Below are 19661 nucleotides of genomic sequence, written 5' to 3' on the forward strand. Positions count from 1 at the left end.
TCACATAAACTAATGAACAAGTACAATTGTTTTAACACAACGAGTCACAATTATTAATGAACAAGGACAAATGGTTTACACAACGAGTCACAAGGACTAATGAACAAGGACAAATGGTTTAAACAACGAGTCACAAGGACAAATGAACAAGGAAAAATGGTTCACACAACGAGTCACTTGGACTAATGAACAAGTACAATTGTTTAACACAACGACTCACAAGGATTACTGAACAAGGACAAATGGTTTAAAGAACGCGTCACAAGGACTAATGAACAAGGACAAATGGTTCACACTACGAGTCACATGGACTAATGAACAAGTACAATTGTTTAACAGAACGACTCACAAGGACTAATGAACAAGGACAAGTGGTTCACACAACGAGTCACATGGACTAATGAACAAGGATAAATGGCTTACACAACGAGTCACAAGGACTAATGAACAAGGACAAATGGTTCACACAACGAATCACATAAACTAATGAACAAGTACAATTGTTTTAACACAACGAGTCACAAGTATTAATGAACAAGGACAAATGGTTTACACAACGAGTCACAAGGACTAATGAACAAGGATAAATGGTTCACACAACGAGTCACATGGACTAATGAACAAGTACAATTGTTTAATAGAACGACTCACAAGGACTAATGAACAAGGACAAATGATTCACACAACGAATCACATGGGCTAATGAACAAGTACAATTGTTTAACACAACGAGTCACAAGTGTTAATGAACAAGGACAAATAATTGACACAACGAGTCACATGGACTAATGAACAAGTACAATTGTTTTAACATAACGAGTCACAAGGATTAATGAATAAGGACAAATGGTTTAAACAACGAGTCACAAGGACTAATGAACAAGGACAAATGGTTGACACAACGAGTCACATGGACTAATGAACAAGTACAATTGTTTAACATAACGACTCACAATGGCTAATGAACAAGGATAAATGGTTTACATAACGAGTCACAAGGACTAATGAACAAGGACAAATGGTTCACACAACGAGTCACAAGGACTAATGAACAGGGACAAATTGTTCACACAACGAGTCACGTGGACTAATGAATAAGGACAATTATTTAACACAACGAGTCACAAGGACTGACGAACAAGGACAAATGGTTCACACAACGAGTCACATTTATAAATAAATAAGGACAAATGGTTCACACAACGAGTCACATTTATAAAAAAATAAGGACAAATGGTTCACACAACGAGTCACACGGGCTAATGAACAAGGACAAATGGTTCACACAACGAGTCACATGGACTAATGAACAAGTACAATTGTTTTAACACAAGGATTAATGAACAAGGACAAATGGTTTATACAACAGTCACAAGGACTAACGAACAAGGACAAATGGTTCATACAACAAGTCACGTGGACTAATGAACAAGTACAATTGTTTAACACAACGACTCACAAGGATTAATGAACAAGGACAAATGGTTTAAACAACGAGTCACAAGGACAAATGAACAAGGACAAATGGTTCACACAACGACTCACATGGACTAAAGAAGAAGTACAATTGTTTAACACAACGACTCACAAGGATTAATGAACAAGGACAAATGGTTTAAAGAACGAGTCACAAGGACTAATGAACAAGGAGAAATGGTTCACACAACGAGTCACATGGACTAATGAACAAATACAATTGTTTAACACAAGGACTCACAAGGACTAATGAACAAGGACAAGTGGTTCACACAACGAGTCCCACGGACTAATGAACAAGGATAAATGGTTTATACAACGAGTCACAAGGACTAATGAACAAGGACAAATGGTTCACACAACGAATCACATAAACTAATGAACAAGTACAATTGTTTTAACACAACGAGTCAGAAGATTTAATGAACAAGGACAAATGCTTTACACAACGAGTCACAAGTACTAATGAACAAGGACAAATGGTTCACACTACGAGTCACATGGACTAAGGAACAAGTACAATTGTTTAACAGAACGACTCACAAGGACTAATGAACAAGGACAAGTGGTTCACACAACGAGTCACCTGGACTAATGAACAAGGATAAATGGTTTACACAATGAGTCACAAGGACTAATGAACAAGGACAAATGGTTCACACAACGAGTCACATGGGCTAATGAACAAGTACAATTGTTTAACACAACGAGTCACAAGTGCTAATGAACAAGGACAAATAATTGACACAACGAGTCACATGGACTAATGAACAAGTACAATTGTTTTAACATAACGAGTCACAAGGATTAATGAATAAGGACAAATGGTTTAAACAACGAGTCACAAGGACTAATGAATAAGGACAAATGGTTGACACAACGAGTCACATGGACTAATGAACAAGTACAATTGTTTAACATAACGACTCACAATGGCTAATGAACAAGGATAAATGGTTTACATAACGAGTCACAAGGACTAATGAACAAGGACAAATGATTCACACAACGAGTCACAAGGACTAATGAACAAGGACAAATGGTTCACACAACGAGTCACGTGGACTAATGAATAAGGACAATTATTTAACACAACGAGTCACAAGGGGATCGATGAACAAGGACAAATGGTTCACACAACGAGTCACATTTATAAATAAATAAGGACAAATGGTTCACACAACGAGTCACACGGGCTAATGAACAAGGACAAATGGTTCATACAACGAGTCACATGGACTAATGAACAAGTACAATTGTTTTCACACAAGGATTAATGAACAAGGACAAATGGTTTATACAACAGTCACAAGGACTAACGAACAAGGACAAATGGTTCACACAACGAGTCACGTGGACTAATGAACAAGTACAATTGTTTAACACAACGACTCACAAGGATTAATGAACAAGGACAAATGGTTTAAACAACGAGTCACAAGGACAAATGAACAAGGACAAATGGTTCACACAACGAGTCATATGGACTAATGAAGAAGTACAATTGTTTAACGCAACGACTCACAAGGATTAATGAACAAGGACAAATGGTTTAAAGAACGAGTCACAAGGACTAATGAACAAGGACAAATGGTTCACACTACGAGTCACATGGACTAATGAACAAGTACAATTGTTTAACAGAACGACTCACAAGGACTAATGAACAAGGACAAGTGGTTCACACAACGAGTCACATGGACTAATGAACAAGGATAAATGGCTTACACAACGAGTCACAAGGACTAATGAACAAGGACAAATGGTTCACACAACGAATCACATAAACTAATGAACAAGTACAATTGTTTTAACACAACGAGTCACAAGTATTAATGAACAAGGACAAATGGTTTACACAACGAGTCACAAGGACTAATGAACAAGGATAAATGGTTCACACAACGAGTCACATGGACTAATGAACAAGTACAATTGTTTAATAGAACGACTCACAAGGACTAATGAACAAGGACAAATGGTTCACACAACGAGTCACATGGGCTAATGAACAAGTACAATTGTTTAACACAACGAGTCACAAGTGTTAATGAACAAGGACAAATAATTGACACAACGAGTCACATGGACTAATGAACAAGTACAATTGTTTTAACATAACGAGTCACAAGGATTAATGAATAAGGACAAATGGTTTAAACAACGAGTCACAAGGACTAATGAACAAGGACAAATGGTTGACACAACGAGTCACATGGACTAATGAACAAGTACAATTGTTTAACATAACGACTCACAATGGCTAATGAACAAGGATAAATGGTTTACATAACGAGTCACAAGGACTAATGAACAAGGACAAATGGTTCACACAACGAGTCACAAGGACTAATGAACAGGGACAAATTGTTCACACAACGAGTCACGTGGACTAATGAATAAGGACAATTATTTAACACAACGAGTCACAAGGACTAAAGAACAAGGACAAATGGTTCACACAACGAGTCACATTTATAAATAAATAAGGACAAATGGTTCACACAACGAGTCACACGGGCTAATGAACAAGGACAAATGGTTCACACAACGAGTCACATGGACTAATGAACAAGTACAATTGTTTTAACACAAGGATTAATGAACAAGGACAAATGGTTTATACAACAGTCACAAGGACTAACGAACAAGGACAAATGGTTCATACAACAAGTCACGTGGACTAATGAACAAGTACAATTGTTTAACACAACGACTCACAAGGATTAATGAACAAGGACAAATGGTTTAAACAACGAGTCACAAGGACAAATGAACAAGGACAAATGGTTCACACAACGACTCACATGGACTAAAGAAGAAGTACAATTGTTTAACACAACGACTCACAAGGATTAATGAACAAGGACAAATGGTTTAAAGAACGAGTCACAAGGACTAATGAACAAGGAGAAATGGTTCACACAACGAGTCACATGGACTAATGAACAAATACAATTGTTTAACACAACGACTCACAAGGACTAATGAACAAGGACTAGTGGTTCACACAACGAGTTGAAGGAAATGTAGATTCATATACAAATTAACATACTCTTATATGTCAAAATAATTTGTCATAAAATTAATTACGGATCTTATGCATGCAAACATTAAAATAAATAGAGGATAAATCATGTCCTTACATGGTAAATTTCGGCTATTAGGGCACAAGAGAGATCACCTTTCTCTTCTTGTTCTTGAGCTATTCCAATGGAAGAACAAAGATCTAAGTGTAAGATCTCTCCCTATGTATTATACCCAAGGCTTCTCTTAATTAAATCAATATTACAAATACTAGTTATAATATTAATTAAGGTAGAAAAATGGAACCAAAATATTTATAAACTCTTATACTATTTCGGTTTTTAGAGAGATAAAAGGGAGGATTTTAATTCTCTCTAAAACTATATTTTTGGATGATGAGTGGAATGAATTAATTTCTAACACATTTTAGAGTAATAGGTAAAATAAAATGAAAAACCAATGATGGTTTTTCACATCAAAAACCGGGTGGTAGGGGGGTGCTTTTGGGTGAGCCAATGCATGAAATGGTTTGTCTTCACAATGCACCATAGGCTTGCATGGCTACTAAAGCAAAACAATCATTGTGTTTAGCTACTAATTAAACAATTAATTAGCTTAAAAGCCCCTCCTATTTTCGGCACCTTTAGCTAATATGGATTCCATATTAATTTTGTCAATTGTCAATATGTTACATGTCACATGTCACATATATTTGTTATGTATTTTTAACATATTAAAAATCAACTTATTAATAAAAATACGTCACATACAAAATCGACTTAGTAATATCATAATTACTTGTGCCAAAATATTTTACCAATTTATAAATCACAACTGATTGTATTTATAACAATTCATTCAATTTAATTGTTACATTAAACAATTATTTCATCCGAGTAATGATACAATTCAATTACTCGGACCGTATCTTATTTAATCACATTTCAATATGATACGTAAATTTTACTTCCAAAATCGTCCGTCAATTTTCAAGTAATTTAATTAACTCGTAACATTATACGATTAATTAAATAATCAATTAAGAGTGTTGCCCTTTAGGTATGACCTAGGGGTCAATCGATCACCACCGTCACACGACAAAGTAATGTCAAACTCTAGTCGACCAATCATTACCGATATATGTTGACCAGTTGACAAGTAACAATATTACTTCCCAATTGTATTCATTTTAATGAGACTTAAACATGTGATCATCATGATCAACAATCGTGATCGCATTATTGTCGGAGGACACATATTCCAACAATCTCCCACTTGTCCTCGACAAGTGTGCGTCACCAATTCTCTTGTCCTATTACTATCTCCCACTCAATGCAAGGTGTCTTTCAGGTCGTACTTGCAAGTGATCATATCGAGAGTGGTTTCTCGATCCGGAGAATAAGCGATTGACCGGATTTATCCACTCGGATATCTTCCGAGCGTGGCCACGCATTTCCGTTCATTACTCCTCGAGTGGCCCCGAGATATTGTTATAACCCCGACTAGGGGTGGACAATTCCTATTGCACTCATTCCCTTCGACTAGCCACAGCCATCATAACCCAAAATATGCCCATTTGACCCCATTTACGAAGGTCGTAGTAACACAAATCAAAGTTAATCCAAATCGTGCCATCTTAGGTGAATAGCCTTTAGTCAAAAGAATCGACTCATTTTGAATACTATAGTAGCTCTCGCCACGACCAGGCTATATAAATTTGCCAGAACTCTATAAGCGGTCATAAGGCCCGACAAAATGTTCCTAACAGTCTGCCTATGTGATCGACTAGTCATCCCACATGACTCTATGGCACTTGAACTTGCCATCAATCGCATCACACTCTAGTCACTTCGAGACGTCACCTCATATAAGTAACTATGGGCAAAAACAATGTTAATCCTTGTTCACTTTAACGGGGTTCAATTGTCTCTACAACCCGTTTGGATATAACAATGTTCTAGGTGAGTTAATAATAATAACTCAAACGACAAGTGTCGACATCACACCCGGGTAGTCAATATCATATTACAACCTTGTGATGTTTATCATAAGTGTAAGCACTTATTGATTGCAATAGAAGTTTAACATCCCATGTGTCCATGTGTTCAAACTTCTTACACTTGCATTTTCCTTCACATTCATGTTCTCTCTCATAGCATGAATCTTACCAAGTACATATCAAGGTTCCCAACCTTGGTTTCGGTTCTTTAACTTGAAAGAACTTTCTTATCGATCATCTCATAACGAACGAATTTGCGATGAATAATACAACTTGCACCGATCAAGTATTTCATCCACACACAATGCACTAGGTATATGTTTTGTAGAATCTTGTAACAATTGACAAGATTATTAGCTTAGTACTTCTCACAAGTCCTAGCTTTTACTAGGAAAGATTGTTTTTGAATAACCTCTTATTCAACCAAGCATTTTTCCAAAAACTTCTCATTTCTCTTTCTAGGCTTGAAAGAATTGGGATTCTCATAAATCCTCATATTGTTCTCGGATTTTCTATAATATGTGCAACTTCTTGAAACATAATAGAACATTCCGTCAAACACTGAAATCGCTCATCGGATTCTACTCGAGAATTCATGACGTTTCTATTATGGCTCACCAACCAATCATCATGCTCTTATGCATATGATTCAAAATTGGACATGTACATGATTATTCTAATGGCGGAAACATTAGTTACTAATAATCATGAGATCAACCGTTCTCAGGTTCAATGAACTACCATGACTGCTAATGGTAATCCCATTTTCATTCATATGAATAACCTATGCGTATGTTGATGTGATGTGTATCTCTTAATACTAATCCAACATCCCATGATGTAATTGGATTCATCACTGTCCATTTTCATCCAGAATTGAAAACTCGAAAGCTTCTTTATGAAAGAAGGTATTAGCTCGTCATTCTTTAATGAGTAATGAGTTTTATACATTCAAGGATGATAGCTCCCACTAAATTCCATGTCTTCACATGAGAATTTCCTGACTCCCACTCAATTCCACATATTTCGAAATTGACTTCTCAATCGCAATTTGTCAAAGATATAAATATAAATCGCTTTGCCAAGTTACTAGGATAAAACCATATATGTTCCCATCATATCCTTTCAAAATGCCTATTTTGAAGTGGTCTCATCTCAACCTTACGGAAAGAGATTTTAAATTTCTAACACACTCACGTCATAATGATGTGTAGCAATGTCATTATTCAAATACAAATAATATTTAGAATAGGTCCTTCGGAATACCCTTTCGGAAGGAGGTTTAACCATTTCATAGCGAGGTTAAACAATGACATTTGCGTGGTTAAAACGTTGGCTATTGAAGATATCGGAATATCAATCTTTGCAACTTAATCTTGATCATAACTAGTATGTTACTTTGATTCATTTAGGCTCTTAAGTAAAACTCATGATTGAAACTATTGGTCAAATGATTCATAACCTTAGTCAAAAGCTTGTTAAGACTATACATTAGTCATTTTTCTTCCAAAACTTCTTTTGGTCTCCTCGTGTAGTTATCTTGAGAATAAACTCTTATGATTACTTCACTTAGTCTCTTAAGTCATTTAGAACTAACTTGAGACTATAGATCTCATCTATTTGGTATACTATGTAAATAGATATACCTTCATTCAAATCATTCTCTCTTGCGTAGATCTTCATTTACACAAGTACACGATTATATCTTGCCTTGTGTGTTGTGTCCTCATTTTTCTCCCACTCTATCTTTAGAATAAGTACACTAATCATTCAAAGATAGCATATGAGACACGAATTAATGATGTTGAATTATAAAGAGAACTATCTCATAGATAGACTAATAGTTATTGATTTCATATGAGTTCTTGGTGATTGACATTCCTTTAAGAGAGTTCATAGACTCAAAATCGCTTCATAAATGATCATACACAAGCCTTAAGCATGTGGACATATAATGAAACCGGTCATTATATTTGTCTCTTAGATCACTTTAAGTGAATAATCTTATGTTTCAAAACGCAAGCAATTTAAAGATGAAATTTTAGAACATAAAGGATAAATGATAAAACGTGTGACTTGGGTTGCAAACCAAGTCACTATCATCCAAAATACAAACCATTATCCAAAATACCTTTCCATGTCGAACACGGAAACTTAAAGTTCTAAAAATTCAAAACATAACTTAAAATAAGACAATGAAAAACGAAGCTCCATAAAAGCTATCCTTAGCTTCTTCATGGTTTCTTATGCTTGCTTTTCTTTTCCTTTGTCTTTGCTTGGTGGAGGCCCTATTTACAATAAAAAGGGAGATACATTATCACAACTTTGCATCATAATACCATAGTTGAATTTAGAAACATAAAAGAAGGTTAGTCATTTACCTACTGGAGTGATCTTTCCAGTTTTGATATCACCAAGGTATTTGGAACAATTCCTCTTCCAATGTCCCATGCCATTACAATAATGGCATTTGTCAAGAGGACCCTTCTTGACTTTGGAGGTGCTAGCTTCACAAGACTTAGCTTTGGTGAATGTGGGAGCTTGCTTTTTACCCTTTCTCCCATTCTTCTTGAACTTCCCCTTACTCTTTGTGCTTATGTTAAGCACATCCTTGGGAGGGTTCACATTTAACCCCATGTCCCTCTCGGCTTGCACAAGTAACTTGTGCAACTCCTCAAGAGACACATCCTTGTCTTGCATATTGAAATTCACCCGGAATTGCACATATGCCTTAACCTTAGACAAGGAGTGTAGAATCCTATCTACGATGAGTTCTTTGGGGATTTCAACCTTTTGAATTTTCAAGGTCTCGACAAGCTCCATGAGTTTGAGCACATGAGGGCTAACCTTTTGGCCCTCTTTGAAGTCGAGATCAAAGAATGCCGCGCCGCCTCATATTGGACGATCCGCGGAGTTTGTGAAAACATGGTCACAAGTTTGGAGTAAATCTCATTAGCATTGCCCATTTTGAAGGCTCTCCTTTGGAGTTCCGCCTCCATCGCAAATATTAATACATTTTTCATTGCGGCGGACTCCTTTTGGTAAGCCTCATAGGCTTCCCTAGTGGCCGCGGTGGACCTAATGGAGGGTTCGGGTGGAGAGGCCTCGGTAAGGTAACGAAGCTTGTCGTCACCTTCGGCGGCTAATTTGAGTTGGGCATCCCACTCGGAGAAATTTGACCCATTCTTTTCAAGTTTACATCGATCCATAAAGGATCGGAGCCAAGATGAAGTAGCGAGTGGTGTAGCATTAGGAGTTGGTGTTGCCATTGTTATGAATAAGAAGTGGTCTACAAAACAAAATATAAGGAGTAAAACAATTGTCGTTTAAATAATACTCGTAAAATGTAGAAATTAAACAAGTTTTATGCATTTTTCTAGTGACCTCTACCCAACTAGATAAATGATTCCAAGACCCAAATTCATATTAACTTGGGCACGGTGTGGCCGATGAAACCCTTATCAATATAACTCGGTGGATTAACGCTTTAATCGATTCTATTTCTAGAACTCTTGGTCGATAATATTACATTAACATTTATCTATAGCCCAAAACACATTCAACAAGGGGACGGTGTGGCCGATGAAACCCTTATCGAAAAACTTTTGTTGAGTTCAATCCAAATTTCGAATAAATGTGTCCATGATCCAAACCCACATCAACTTGGGCACGGTGTGGCCGATGAAACCCTTATCAATATGAATTCGGTGGATTAACATTCATCACCCACTTCCCCTACGTAACAAGGTTTGTACCCCGGTGTGGCCGAGTGCACTCCCTCACGAAATAGGTTTTCATGGTTTCTACTCTTTGGTAAGGCTATGTCTCAATTGATAGTTTTAGCGAGAGGTCATGTCAATTTATTATCTATCACGTTTTAAGTGAACTAAAGCGGTGAACTACGATAATTCTAATTGACACGGTCGATAAACTCGATAAATAGACAATGCATGTTTAGTTATGGCGATTTAGCGATGCATGTGACATAAAATAAAATGCAAGCATAAAGATAAAAATCCTAGTATGGCCTTTCCTAAAATAGAAAAACTATTAATCTATTACATATTCGGAAACCAACTCCATTGGTCCCTTGAACTTCGGTTGTGGCACGCATCTCGAGGTAACACCGTCTTTATGTATCGCCATTCTTGAAGAAATCCGTCTTTTGGAACTCCGGAATGAATAAAATTACATAATAAATTACATAATTTCCTATTATACATTTGTAACTAAAATAAAATAAATCTATTAAATATTACAAAACGGTGATACGAGATCACAATAAAAATTACAACCGAATCGATATTCCCATACATTTCGGGAAATACCAATTAAAATCTAAGGCCATACTAAGTAAAATTACATAATTCAAAATTACATAAATTAAAATTATGACAATCATAAGGAAAATGCAGCATTATAATATGTATGAACATGCTCAATTTTTATGCTAAATCGCCTTTTAATTAGCCAATATCGTATATTACTCGGTTTTTACGGATTTGCGTGATTTCAACATTTTATAATCACAAAAATACATAAACTCATATTTATGCATAAGTTAATTACCCTAACCTCTTAGGACTCAAAATATAGTCTTCACTAATAATTTGACCATAATTAACCTTTATTTACAAAATTGTTCATAAATGGACCAAAAATTATAAAAATGAGCTATTAAACTTCAAATAAATCACAAAACTTCAAATAAATTCAAAATTTGAAATTTAAATTCATGAACATTCTGGAAAAATCCATGACACTCATAATGTTCAAAATCTTAGGTTAAAAATTTCGAAAAATTTCCGGAAAAACAATGTTGCGGTTTATCGATATTTAATAAAATAATCATAAAAACATGGAAAAAATTATTTTCATTAACTTTTCAATTTTAGATCTGAAAAATATAATAAAATGCAACATTAGACGTTTTTCCTAAGTCATAGATTATGTTTTATTAATTTTCACTAATAATGTCACTATTTATGCCATTTTTCTTCAAAAATTCATAATTCATGCTAAAAGACTTATTTATAGCCAATTATTTTACACACATCTTGTAAAATTGCATGTGACAACATATTAATTTTCTATGACCAGATTCGAAATTTAACTCATATTAACCTATTTTTCTCTTAAATCCGAATTTAATGATGAAAAATTCATTTTTCGAGCATAACAAGTGCAAAAATTATGAAAATTTACAGGTTATCTCAAAATAATATATGTAACAACATATCCAAAAACCAAGTGAAAATTCGAAGTATAGCTAATTTTCGACCAAAAATGACATTTTTACTCATAAAATCACATTTAAATGTCATTATTATTAAATATGAACAATAAAAATCCGAAAAATTAACCAAAATATCCTAAAACACTTTAGGACCAGAAATATTAACATGCATGTAATTATTTCGTGATATATCATAATAACACAAATTTTACAAGTTTTATTTTGTTATTCATATAACTCGGAAAAACTTTTAACCAATTTGCATGCAAACAACCGTGGCTCTTGATACCGATTGAAGGAAATGTAGATTCATATACAAATTAACATACTCTTATATGTCAAAATAATTTGTCATAAAATTAATTACGGATCTTATGCATGCAAACAATAAAATAAATAGAGGAGAAATCATGTCCTTACATGGTAAATTTCGCTTATTAGGCACAAGAGAGATCACCTTTCTCTTCTTGTTCTTGAGCTATTCCAATGGAAGAACAAAGATCTAAGTGTAAGATCTCTCCCTATGTATTATACCCAAGGCTTCTCTTAATTAAATCAATATTACAAATACTAGTTATAATATTAATCAAGGTAGAAAAATGGAACCAAAATATTTATAAACTCTTATACTATTTCGGTTTTTAGAGAGATAAAAGGGAGGATTTTAATTCTCTCTAAAACTATATTTTTGGATGATGAGTGGAATGAATTAATTTCTAACACATTTTAGAGTAATAGGTAAAATAAAATGAAAAACCAATGATGGTTTTTCACATCAAAAACCGGGTGGTAGGGGGGTGCTTTTGGGTGAGCCAATGCATGAAATGGTTTGTCTTCACAATGCACCATAGGCTTGCATGGCTACTAAAGCAAAACAATCATTGTGTTTAGCTACTAATTAAACAATTAATTAGCTTAAAAGCCCCTCCTATTTTCGGCACCTTTAGCTAATATGGATTCCATATTAATTTTGTCAATTGTCAATATGTTACATGTCACATGTCACATATATTTGTTATGTATTTTTAACATATTAAAAATCAACGTATTAATAAAAATACGTCACATACAAAATCGACTTAGTAATATCATAATTACTTGTGCCAAAATATTTTACCAATTTATAAATCACAACTGATTGTATTTATAACAATTCATTCAATTTAATTGTTACATTAAACAATTATTTCATCCGAGTAATGATACAATTCAATTACTCAGATCGTATCTTATTAAATCACATTTCAATATGATACGTAAATTTTACTTCCAAAATCGTCCGTCAATTTTCAAGTAATTTAATTAACTCGTAACATTATACGATTAATTAAATAATCAATTAAGAGTGTTGCCCTTTAGGTATGACCTAGGGGGTCAACTGATCACCACCGTCACACGACAGTAATGTCAAACTCTAGTCAGCCAATCATTACCGATATATGTTGACCAGTTGACAGTAACAATATTACTTCCCAATTGTATTCATTTTAATGAGACTTAAACATGTGATCATCATGATCAACAATCGTGATCGCATTATTGTCGGAGGACACATATTCCAACACGAGTCCCACGGACTAGTGAACAAGGATAAATGGTTTATACAACGAGTCACAAGGACTAATGAACAAGGACAAATGGTTCACACAACAAATCACATAAACTAATGAACAAGTACAATTGTTTTAACACAACGAGTCAGAAGATTTAATGAACAAGGACAAATGCTTTACACAACGAGTCACAAGGACTAATGAACAAGGACAAATGGTTCACACTACGAGTCACATGGACTAAGGAACAAGTACAATTGTTTAACAGAACGACTCACAAGGACTAATGAACAAGGACAAGTGGTTCACACAACGAGTCACCTGGACTAATGAACAAGGATAAATGGTTTACACAACGAGTCACAAGGACTAATGAACAAGGACAAATGGTTCACACAACGAGTCACATGGGCTAATGAACAAGTACAATTGTTTAACACAACGAGTCACAAGTGCTAATGAACAAGGACAAATAATTGACACAACGAGTCACATGGACTAATGAACAAGTACAATTGTTTTAACATAACGAGTCACAAGGATTAATGAATAAGGACAAATGGTTTAAACAACGAGTCACAAGGACTAATGAATAAGGACAAATGGTTGACACAACGAGTACAATGGACTAATGAACAAGTATAATTGTTTAACATAACGACTCACAATGGCTAATGAACAAGGATAAATGGTTTACATAACGAGTCACAAGGACTAATGAACAAGGACAAATGGTTCACACAACGAGTCACAAGGACTAATGAACAAGGACAAATGGTTCACACAACGAGTCACGTGGACTAATGAATAAGGACAATTATTTAACACAACGAGTCACAAGGACTGATGAACACGGACAAATGGTTCACACAACGAGTCACATTTATAAATAAATAAGGACAAATGGTTCACACAACGAGTCACACGGGCTAATGAACAAGGACAAATGGTTCACACAACGAGTCACATGGACTAATGAACAAGTACAATTGTTTTCACACAAGGATTAATGAACAAGGACAAATGGTTTATACAACTGATGTAAAACCGGATACCAAATCGGTGTGAATGTTAGACACGAAAAGGCCTGATTTGTGAGTGATATTTTTGGTGTTTTATGAGTTTAAATTGCAGCGGAAAAAGTTAAGTAAAATGGATATGGATTAGCTAAGAAACCTCGCAAGATAACTCAACTAAAACTGGAATCTCCAACCAAGACCACACAGGAACAAGGAGGGAAACAAAGGATATTTCAACCAAGAACACACAGTAAACAAGGTTGAAATATGGCGCCGACCTCGCAAGGAAGACAAGAACACTCGCAAGCATTCAAAGTTTGAGAGAAAATCTCTACACTTGGATTTATATTTCTGAAAATTGGATGATTACAAATGAGGATTTTTGTCCCTTATATAGCCTAGGATGTACTTGGGCTCCAAGGCAGCATTAAATGCTAAAAACTATTTCCTAGGCATGCTTGGGCACCAAGGCATTATTTAAAATTATATAGAAAAAATATGCTAGATTTTTGTAAAAACTAGGTGAGGAAAACTAGGTGAGGAAGACTAAAATAATCCTCTAACTTGGGGCGGCACTCTCCTTGGGCGGCACTCCTTGGATCAGCTAGAGCTCGATGTCCAACTTATCATTGTGACATAACTCGCATTTCTTTTAGCACCAAAATAAGGACTCGGATCAGCGTTAAGTAAGAGTGCGCTAGAGCTCGACATTGCTCCCGCATCATTCTCTCCTTCTTCAAAAGAATTTGTCCTCAAATTTTCATCATCAAAGTATGGAGATAGATCACCAATATTGAAAGTAGCACTTACACCACCATATTCATCAGGGAGTTCAATTTTGTAAGCACTTTCACCGTAGCGTTCAAGCACTCGAAATGGACCATCGGCCCTTGGCATTAACTTGTTCTTTCGCTTAGAGGGAAACCTCTCCTTGCGAAGATGTAACCAAACAAGATCTCCCACCTTGAATGTAGGCTGTTTTCGATGCTTATTAGCTTTCTCCTTGTATCTTGCATTAGCCTTCTCAATTTGAGCTTTGATTTGCTCACAAGTACGCAAGAATGCAGCTTGTCTTTCCTTAGCTTCAAAACTTACCGTCTCCTTCTTTGGAATAGGAATAAGATCAATAGGGAGATAAGGATTTATCCCATAAACGATCTCGAATGGTGCACGGCCAGTAGTCATAGACGGTGTACGATTATAGGCAAACTCAGCATGTGCCAACTTCACATCCCAATCCTTTGTGCTCTTACTCACTAAACCTCGTAACAAACTTCCAAGAGTTCGATTTGTCACCTCCGTTTGACCATCAGTTTGGGGATGGTGAGAAGTACTAAACAACAGCTTAGTACCAACCAAACGCCACAACGTCTTCCAAAAGTAGCTTAAAAACTTAGTGTCTCGATCGGAAACAATAGTTTTAGGAATGCCATGTAGACGAACAACTTCCTTGTAATACAACTCAAAGAACTTTAGAAGCATCATCAGTTTTGTGACATGGTATGAAATGAGCCATTTTTGAGAATCGATCAACCACCACCATGATTGAATCTTTACCTCTTTGAGTTCGCGGCAACCCAACAATAAAATCCATGCTTACCTCGTTCCATGGTTGTGTAGGAACTGGTAAGGGAGTGTAAAGCCCCTGAGTGAATGAACTTTTCGATATTTGGCATGTAGCACACCTTGCTATCACATCTTGCACATCCTTGAGCATCTTAGGCCAATAGAAGTGCTCTCCAAGGATATCATAAGTCTTATTGACGCCAAAGTGTCCAGCCAACGCTCCTCCATGTGCTTCTCTAACCAATAGCTCTCGAATTGAGCTCTTAGGAATACAAAGCTTGTTTCCTTTGAACAAATATCCTTCTTGCACCGAGAACAAATTAGTAGGACTAATAAGTTCATTTGAAAAATCAGGATCATCTTTGTATAATTCTTTCAATTGCTCAAATCCAAGTAACCTCGCATCAAGTGCAACAAGCAAACAATGCCTCCTTGAAAGCGCATCAGCCACAACATTAGAGTTTCCCATTTTATACTTTGAAGAAAAGGTAAAGGATTGTAGGAACTCTACCCATCTGGCATGTCTTGCATTCAACTTTTGTTGCCCATGAATGTGCTTTAGAGCCTCGTGATCGAATGCGAACAAATGGTTTTGGGCGAAGATAATGAGCCCAATGATCCAGTGCTCGCACAATCGCATAGAACTCTTTGTCATAGGTGGAATACTTCAGCCTTGCTCCACCCAATTTCTCACTAAAGAATGCAATAGGTCGTTTCTCTTGGATTAGAACAGCTCCAACTCCAACTCCGCTAGCGTCGCATTCAACTTCGAACAATTTGTCAAAGTTGGGCAAAGCTAGAATAGGTGCTGAACACAACTTATCTTTGATCTCATCAAATGCCTTTTGTGCACTTGGATTCCACACAAACTCTCCTTTTTTTGTTAGCTCGGTGATAGGTGCAACAATAGAGCTAAAATTCTGAATGAACCTTCGATAAACGAAGCCATCCATGAAAACTTCTAACTTCAGTGAGTTGTTTTAGGGATAGGCCACGATTGAATTGCTTCCACTTTTGAAGGATCAACGCTCACCCCTTCTTCTCCAACGATATAACCAAGAAAGGTCACACTAGGCACCATGAACATGCATTTCTCGAGCTTTCCATAAAGTTTTTGTTCTCTTAACTTCTCAAACACCTTTCTCAAATGTTCCAAGTGTTGCTCCTTATTTTTTGCTGTAAATAAGAATGTCATCAAGATAAACAACAACAAACTTATTAAGAAATGGCCTTAGGACCTCATTCATCAGCCGCATGAAAGAACTAGGAGCATTGCATAACCCAAATGGCATAACAAGCCACTCATACAACCCTTGCTTTGTTTTGAAGGTTGTTTTCCATTCGTCACCTTCTCGAATCCTCATTTGATGATAACCACTTCGAAGATCAACTTTCGAGAACACACGAGCTCCATTCAACTCATCAAGCATATCATCTAGTCTAAGATAGGAAAGCGATACTTGATTGTAATATTGTTCACTGCTCGGCTATCAATACACATACGCCATGTCCCATCCTTCTTGGGTACCAAAAGAGCAGGTACGGCACAAGGACTAAGACTCTCTTGCACATAGCCTCGATCAATCAATTCTTGCACTTGTCTTTGCAACTTTTTAGCCTCTTCTGGATTGCATCGATAGGCTGGTTTGTTTGGAAGTGTAGCTCCTGGAATAAGATCAATTTGGTGTTCTATGCCACGCTTAGGAGGTAATCCAAGTGGCAACTCTTCCGGGAACACATCACCAAACTCATTCAACAACATTTGGACAGTCTCGTCATGAACTCCAATTCCCTCTTCCACATCTCGAACCATAAGAACATAAGCTTGTTCCCCTTGTTCTAATGCTTCAACAAATTCTTTAGCATTCATAAACAAATTCTCATTTTTCTTCTTTACCTTGTTAGGTGACAAGGGTTTCAAGTGGAATCTGTGTTTACCCTTACTAACAATGTAAATGTTATCCCTTCCTTCATGAACAACTTCTCTATCAAACTGCCATGGTCGTCCCAATAGAATATGACACGCACTCATGGGTAACACGTCACACCATACTTCATCTTCATAGGGACCCATAACAAATGAAAGCAAAGCTTGTTTCTTGACTTTAATCCCACTGTTTTCATTCAACCAATGCAGCATGTATGGTTTATGGTGATTACGAGTCTCAAGCTTAAAGGAATCCACCAATTCAGTAGCAACCGCATTTGTGCAAGACCCACTATCAATAATCAAATTGCAAGTCTTACCATGCACCTTACAACGAGCATGGAAAATCTGCTCACGTTGCTCCATTTCAATCGGTGTGGATTGAATATGCAAGTTTCTCACCACAAACATCTCCTTATCAGTGTCATATGATGGTTCGACAATATGAGTGTGAACCTCATCATGTTCTTCATCTTCATCGTTCTGGACAGAATTGACCTCCGTCTCATTTGTCACCACGAAACATGGAGTAATCTCACCTAACTCTTGAAGAGTAAGCGCTCTCTTTTGGGGACATTCGTTAGCGATGTGTCCATAACCTTGGCACTTAAAGCATCTCCTAGCACCCATATTTTTAAAATCAGTAGCAACTCCTTTGCCTTTGTCTTTGGGTTCTTCCTTTTTGGCTTCCTTATTGAACGATGATGTAGCGCTTGACTTATAAAAAGGATTAACACCCTTAGAACCATCACGAGCAACCAGGGGTTTCTTTCCTTTGTCCTGCTTTTCAAACTTAAGAGCAAGCTTACACACATCATTAAAATCAAGAAAATTCTGAACTTCAACTCGTTGGGCCAATGAAGGACTCAAACCCTTAATGAATCGAGCAATTTGCATCTCCTCCCGTTCCTCAAGGTCACACACCATAATTAGTCTTTCAAACTCCTTAATGTAATCAGTCACACTTAAATTACCTTGAGAAAGAGATGTAAGCATCAAGTACTGCTCTTGTTCATAGTCTCTTGGCACGAAGCGTTTTTGCAAGTGCTTCTTCAACTTATCCCAAGTCTCAATCTTACTCTTTCTTTCACGCCTTCTTTGCTTCTTAAGGTTCTCATACCACAAGGATGCATACTTGGTCATTTTCAAGGTAGCAACCTTGAATTGCTTGTGTTCATCATAGCCTTTATATTCAAAGACTCTCTCTGCTTGTCTCACCCAATCTAGGAATTTTTCAGCATCAAGTTCCCCTTCAAACTCCGGGATATCAAGTTTTAATCCACGATCATCATCATTATTCCTCCTTGGTTCAGGAATGGAATGATGGCTCTCATCGGAATCTGAACTTTCAACATGCCTTTTCCCCTTCTTTCTAAGAGTATGATTACAAATCTGATCAATCTTGTAATTCATTTGTGCCATTCGTTTTGTTAAGTCATCCATACGTTCCTCCCATGGTTCTTGATATGAACCATCATGAGACATCTTTTTTTTTTTTTTCTCACGGGTGAACAGTACCAGACGTGAACAGTAAGTTTTTTTTTTTTTTTTTTTTTTTTTACACTAGCAATGGATCGTCTTGTTTATGGAAAATCAAGAGGCGAAGCTCTGATAACCAATTTGATGTAAAACCGGATACCAAATCGGTGTGAATGTTAGACACGAAAAGGCCTGATTTGTGAGTGATATTTTTGGTGTTTTATGAGTTTAAATTGCAGCGGAAAAAGTTAAGTAAAATGGATATGGATTAGCTAAGAAACCTCGCAAGATAACTCAACTAAAACTGGAATCTCCAACCAAGACCACACAGGAACAAGGAGGGAAACAAAGGATATTTCAACCAAGAACACACAGTAAA

General features: G+C 36.3%; 1 protein-coding gene across 1 annotated transcript; it reads right to left on the reverse strand.

Annotated features, from left to right (window-relative positions):
• Window positions 1-17311: 17311 nt before the first annotated feature.
• LOC141602218 (uncharacterized) lies at window positions 17312-19288 on the reverse strand. The gene has a single exon (XM_074422522.1). The coding sequence runs from the start codon at window positions 19286-19288 to the stop codon at window positions 17312-17314; it is 1977 nt and encodes a 658-aa protein (XP_074278623.1).
• Between the last annotated feature and the right edge of the window lie 373 nt (window positions 19289-19661).

The sequence above is a fragment of the Silene latifolia genome, chromosome 9, assembly GCF_048544455.1.
Source record: "Silene latifolia isolate original U9 population chromosome 9, ASM4854445v1, whole genome shotgun sequence".
Lineage (NCBI taxonomy): Eukaryota > Viridiplantae > Streptophyta > Magnoliopsida > Caryophyllales > Caryophyllaceae > Silene > Silene latifolia.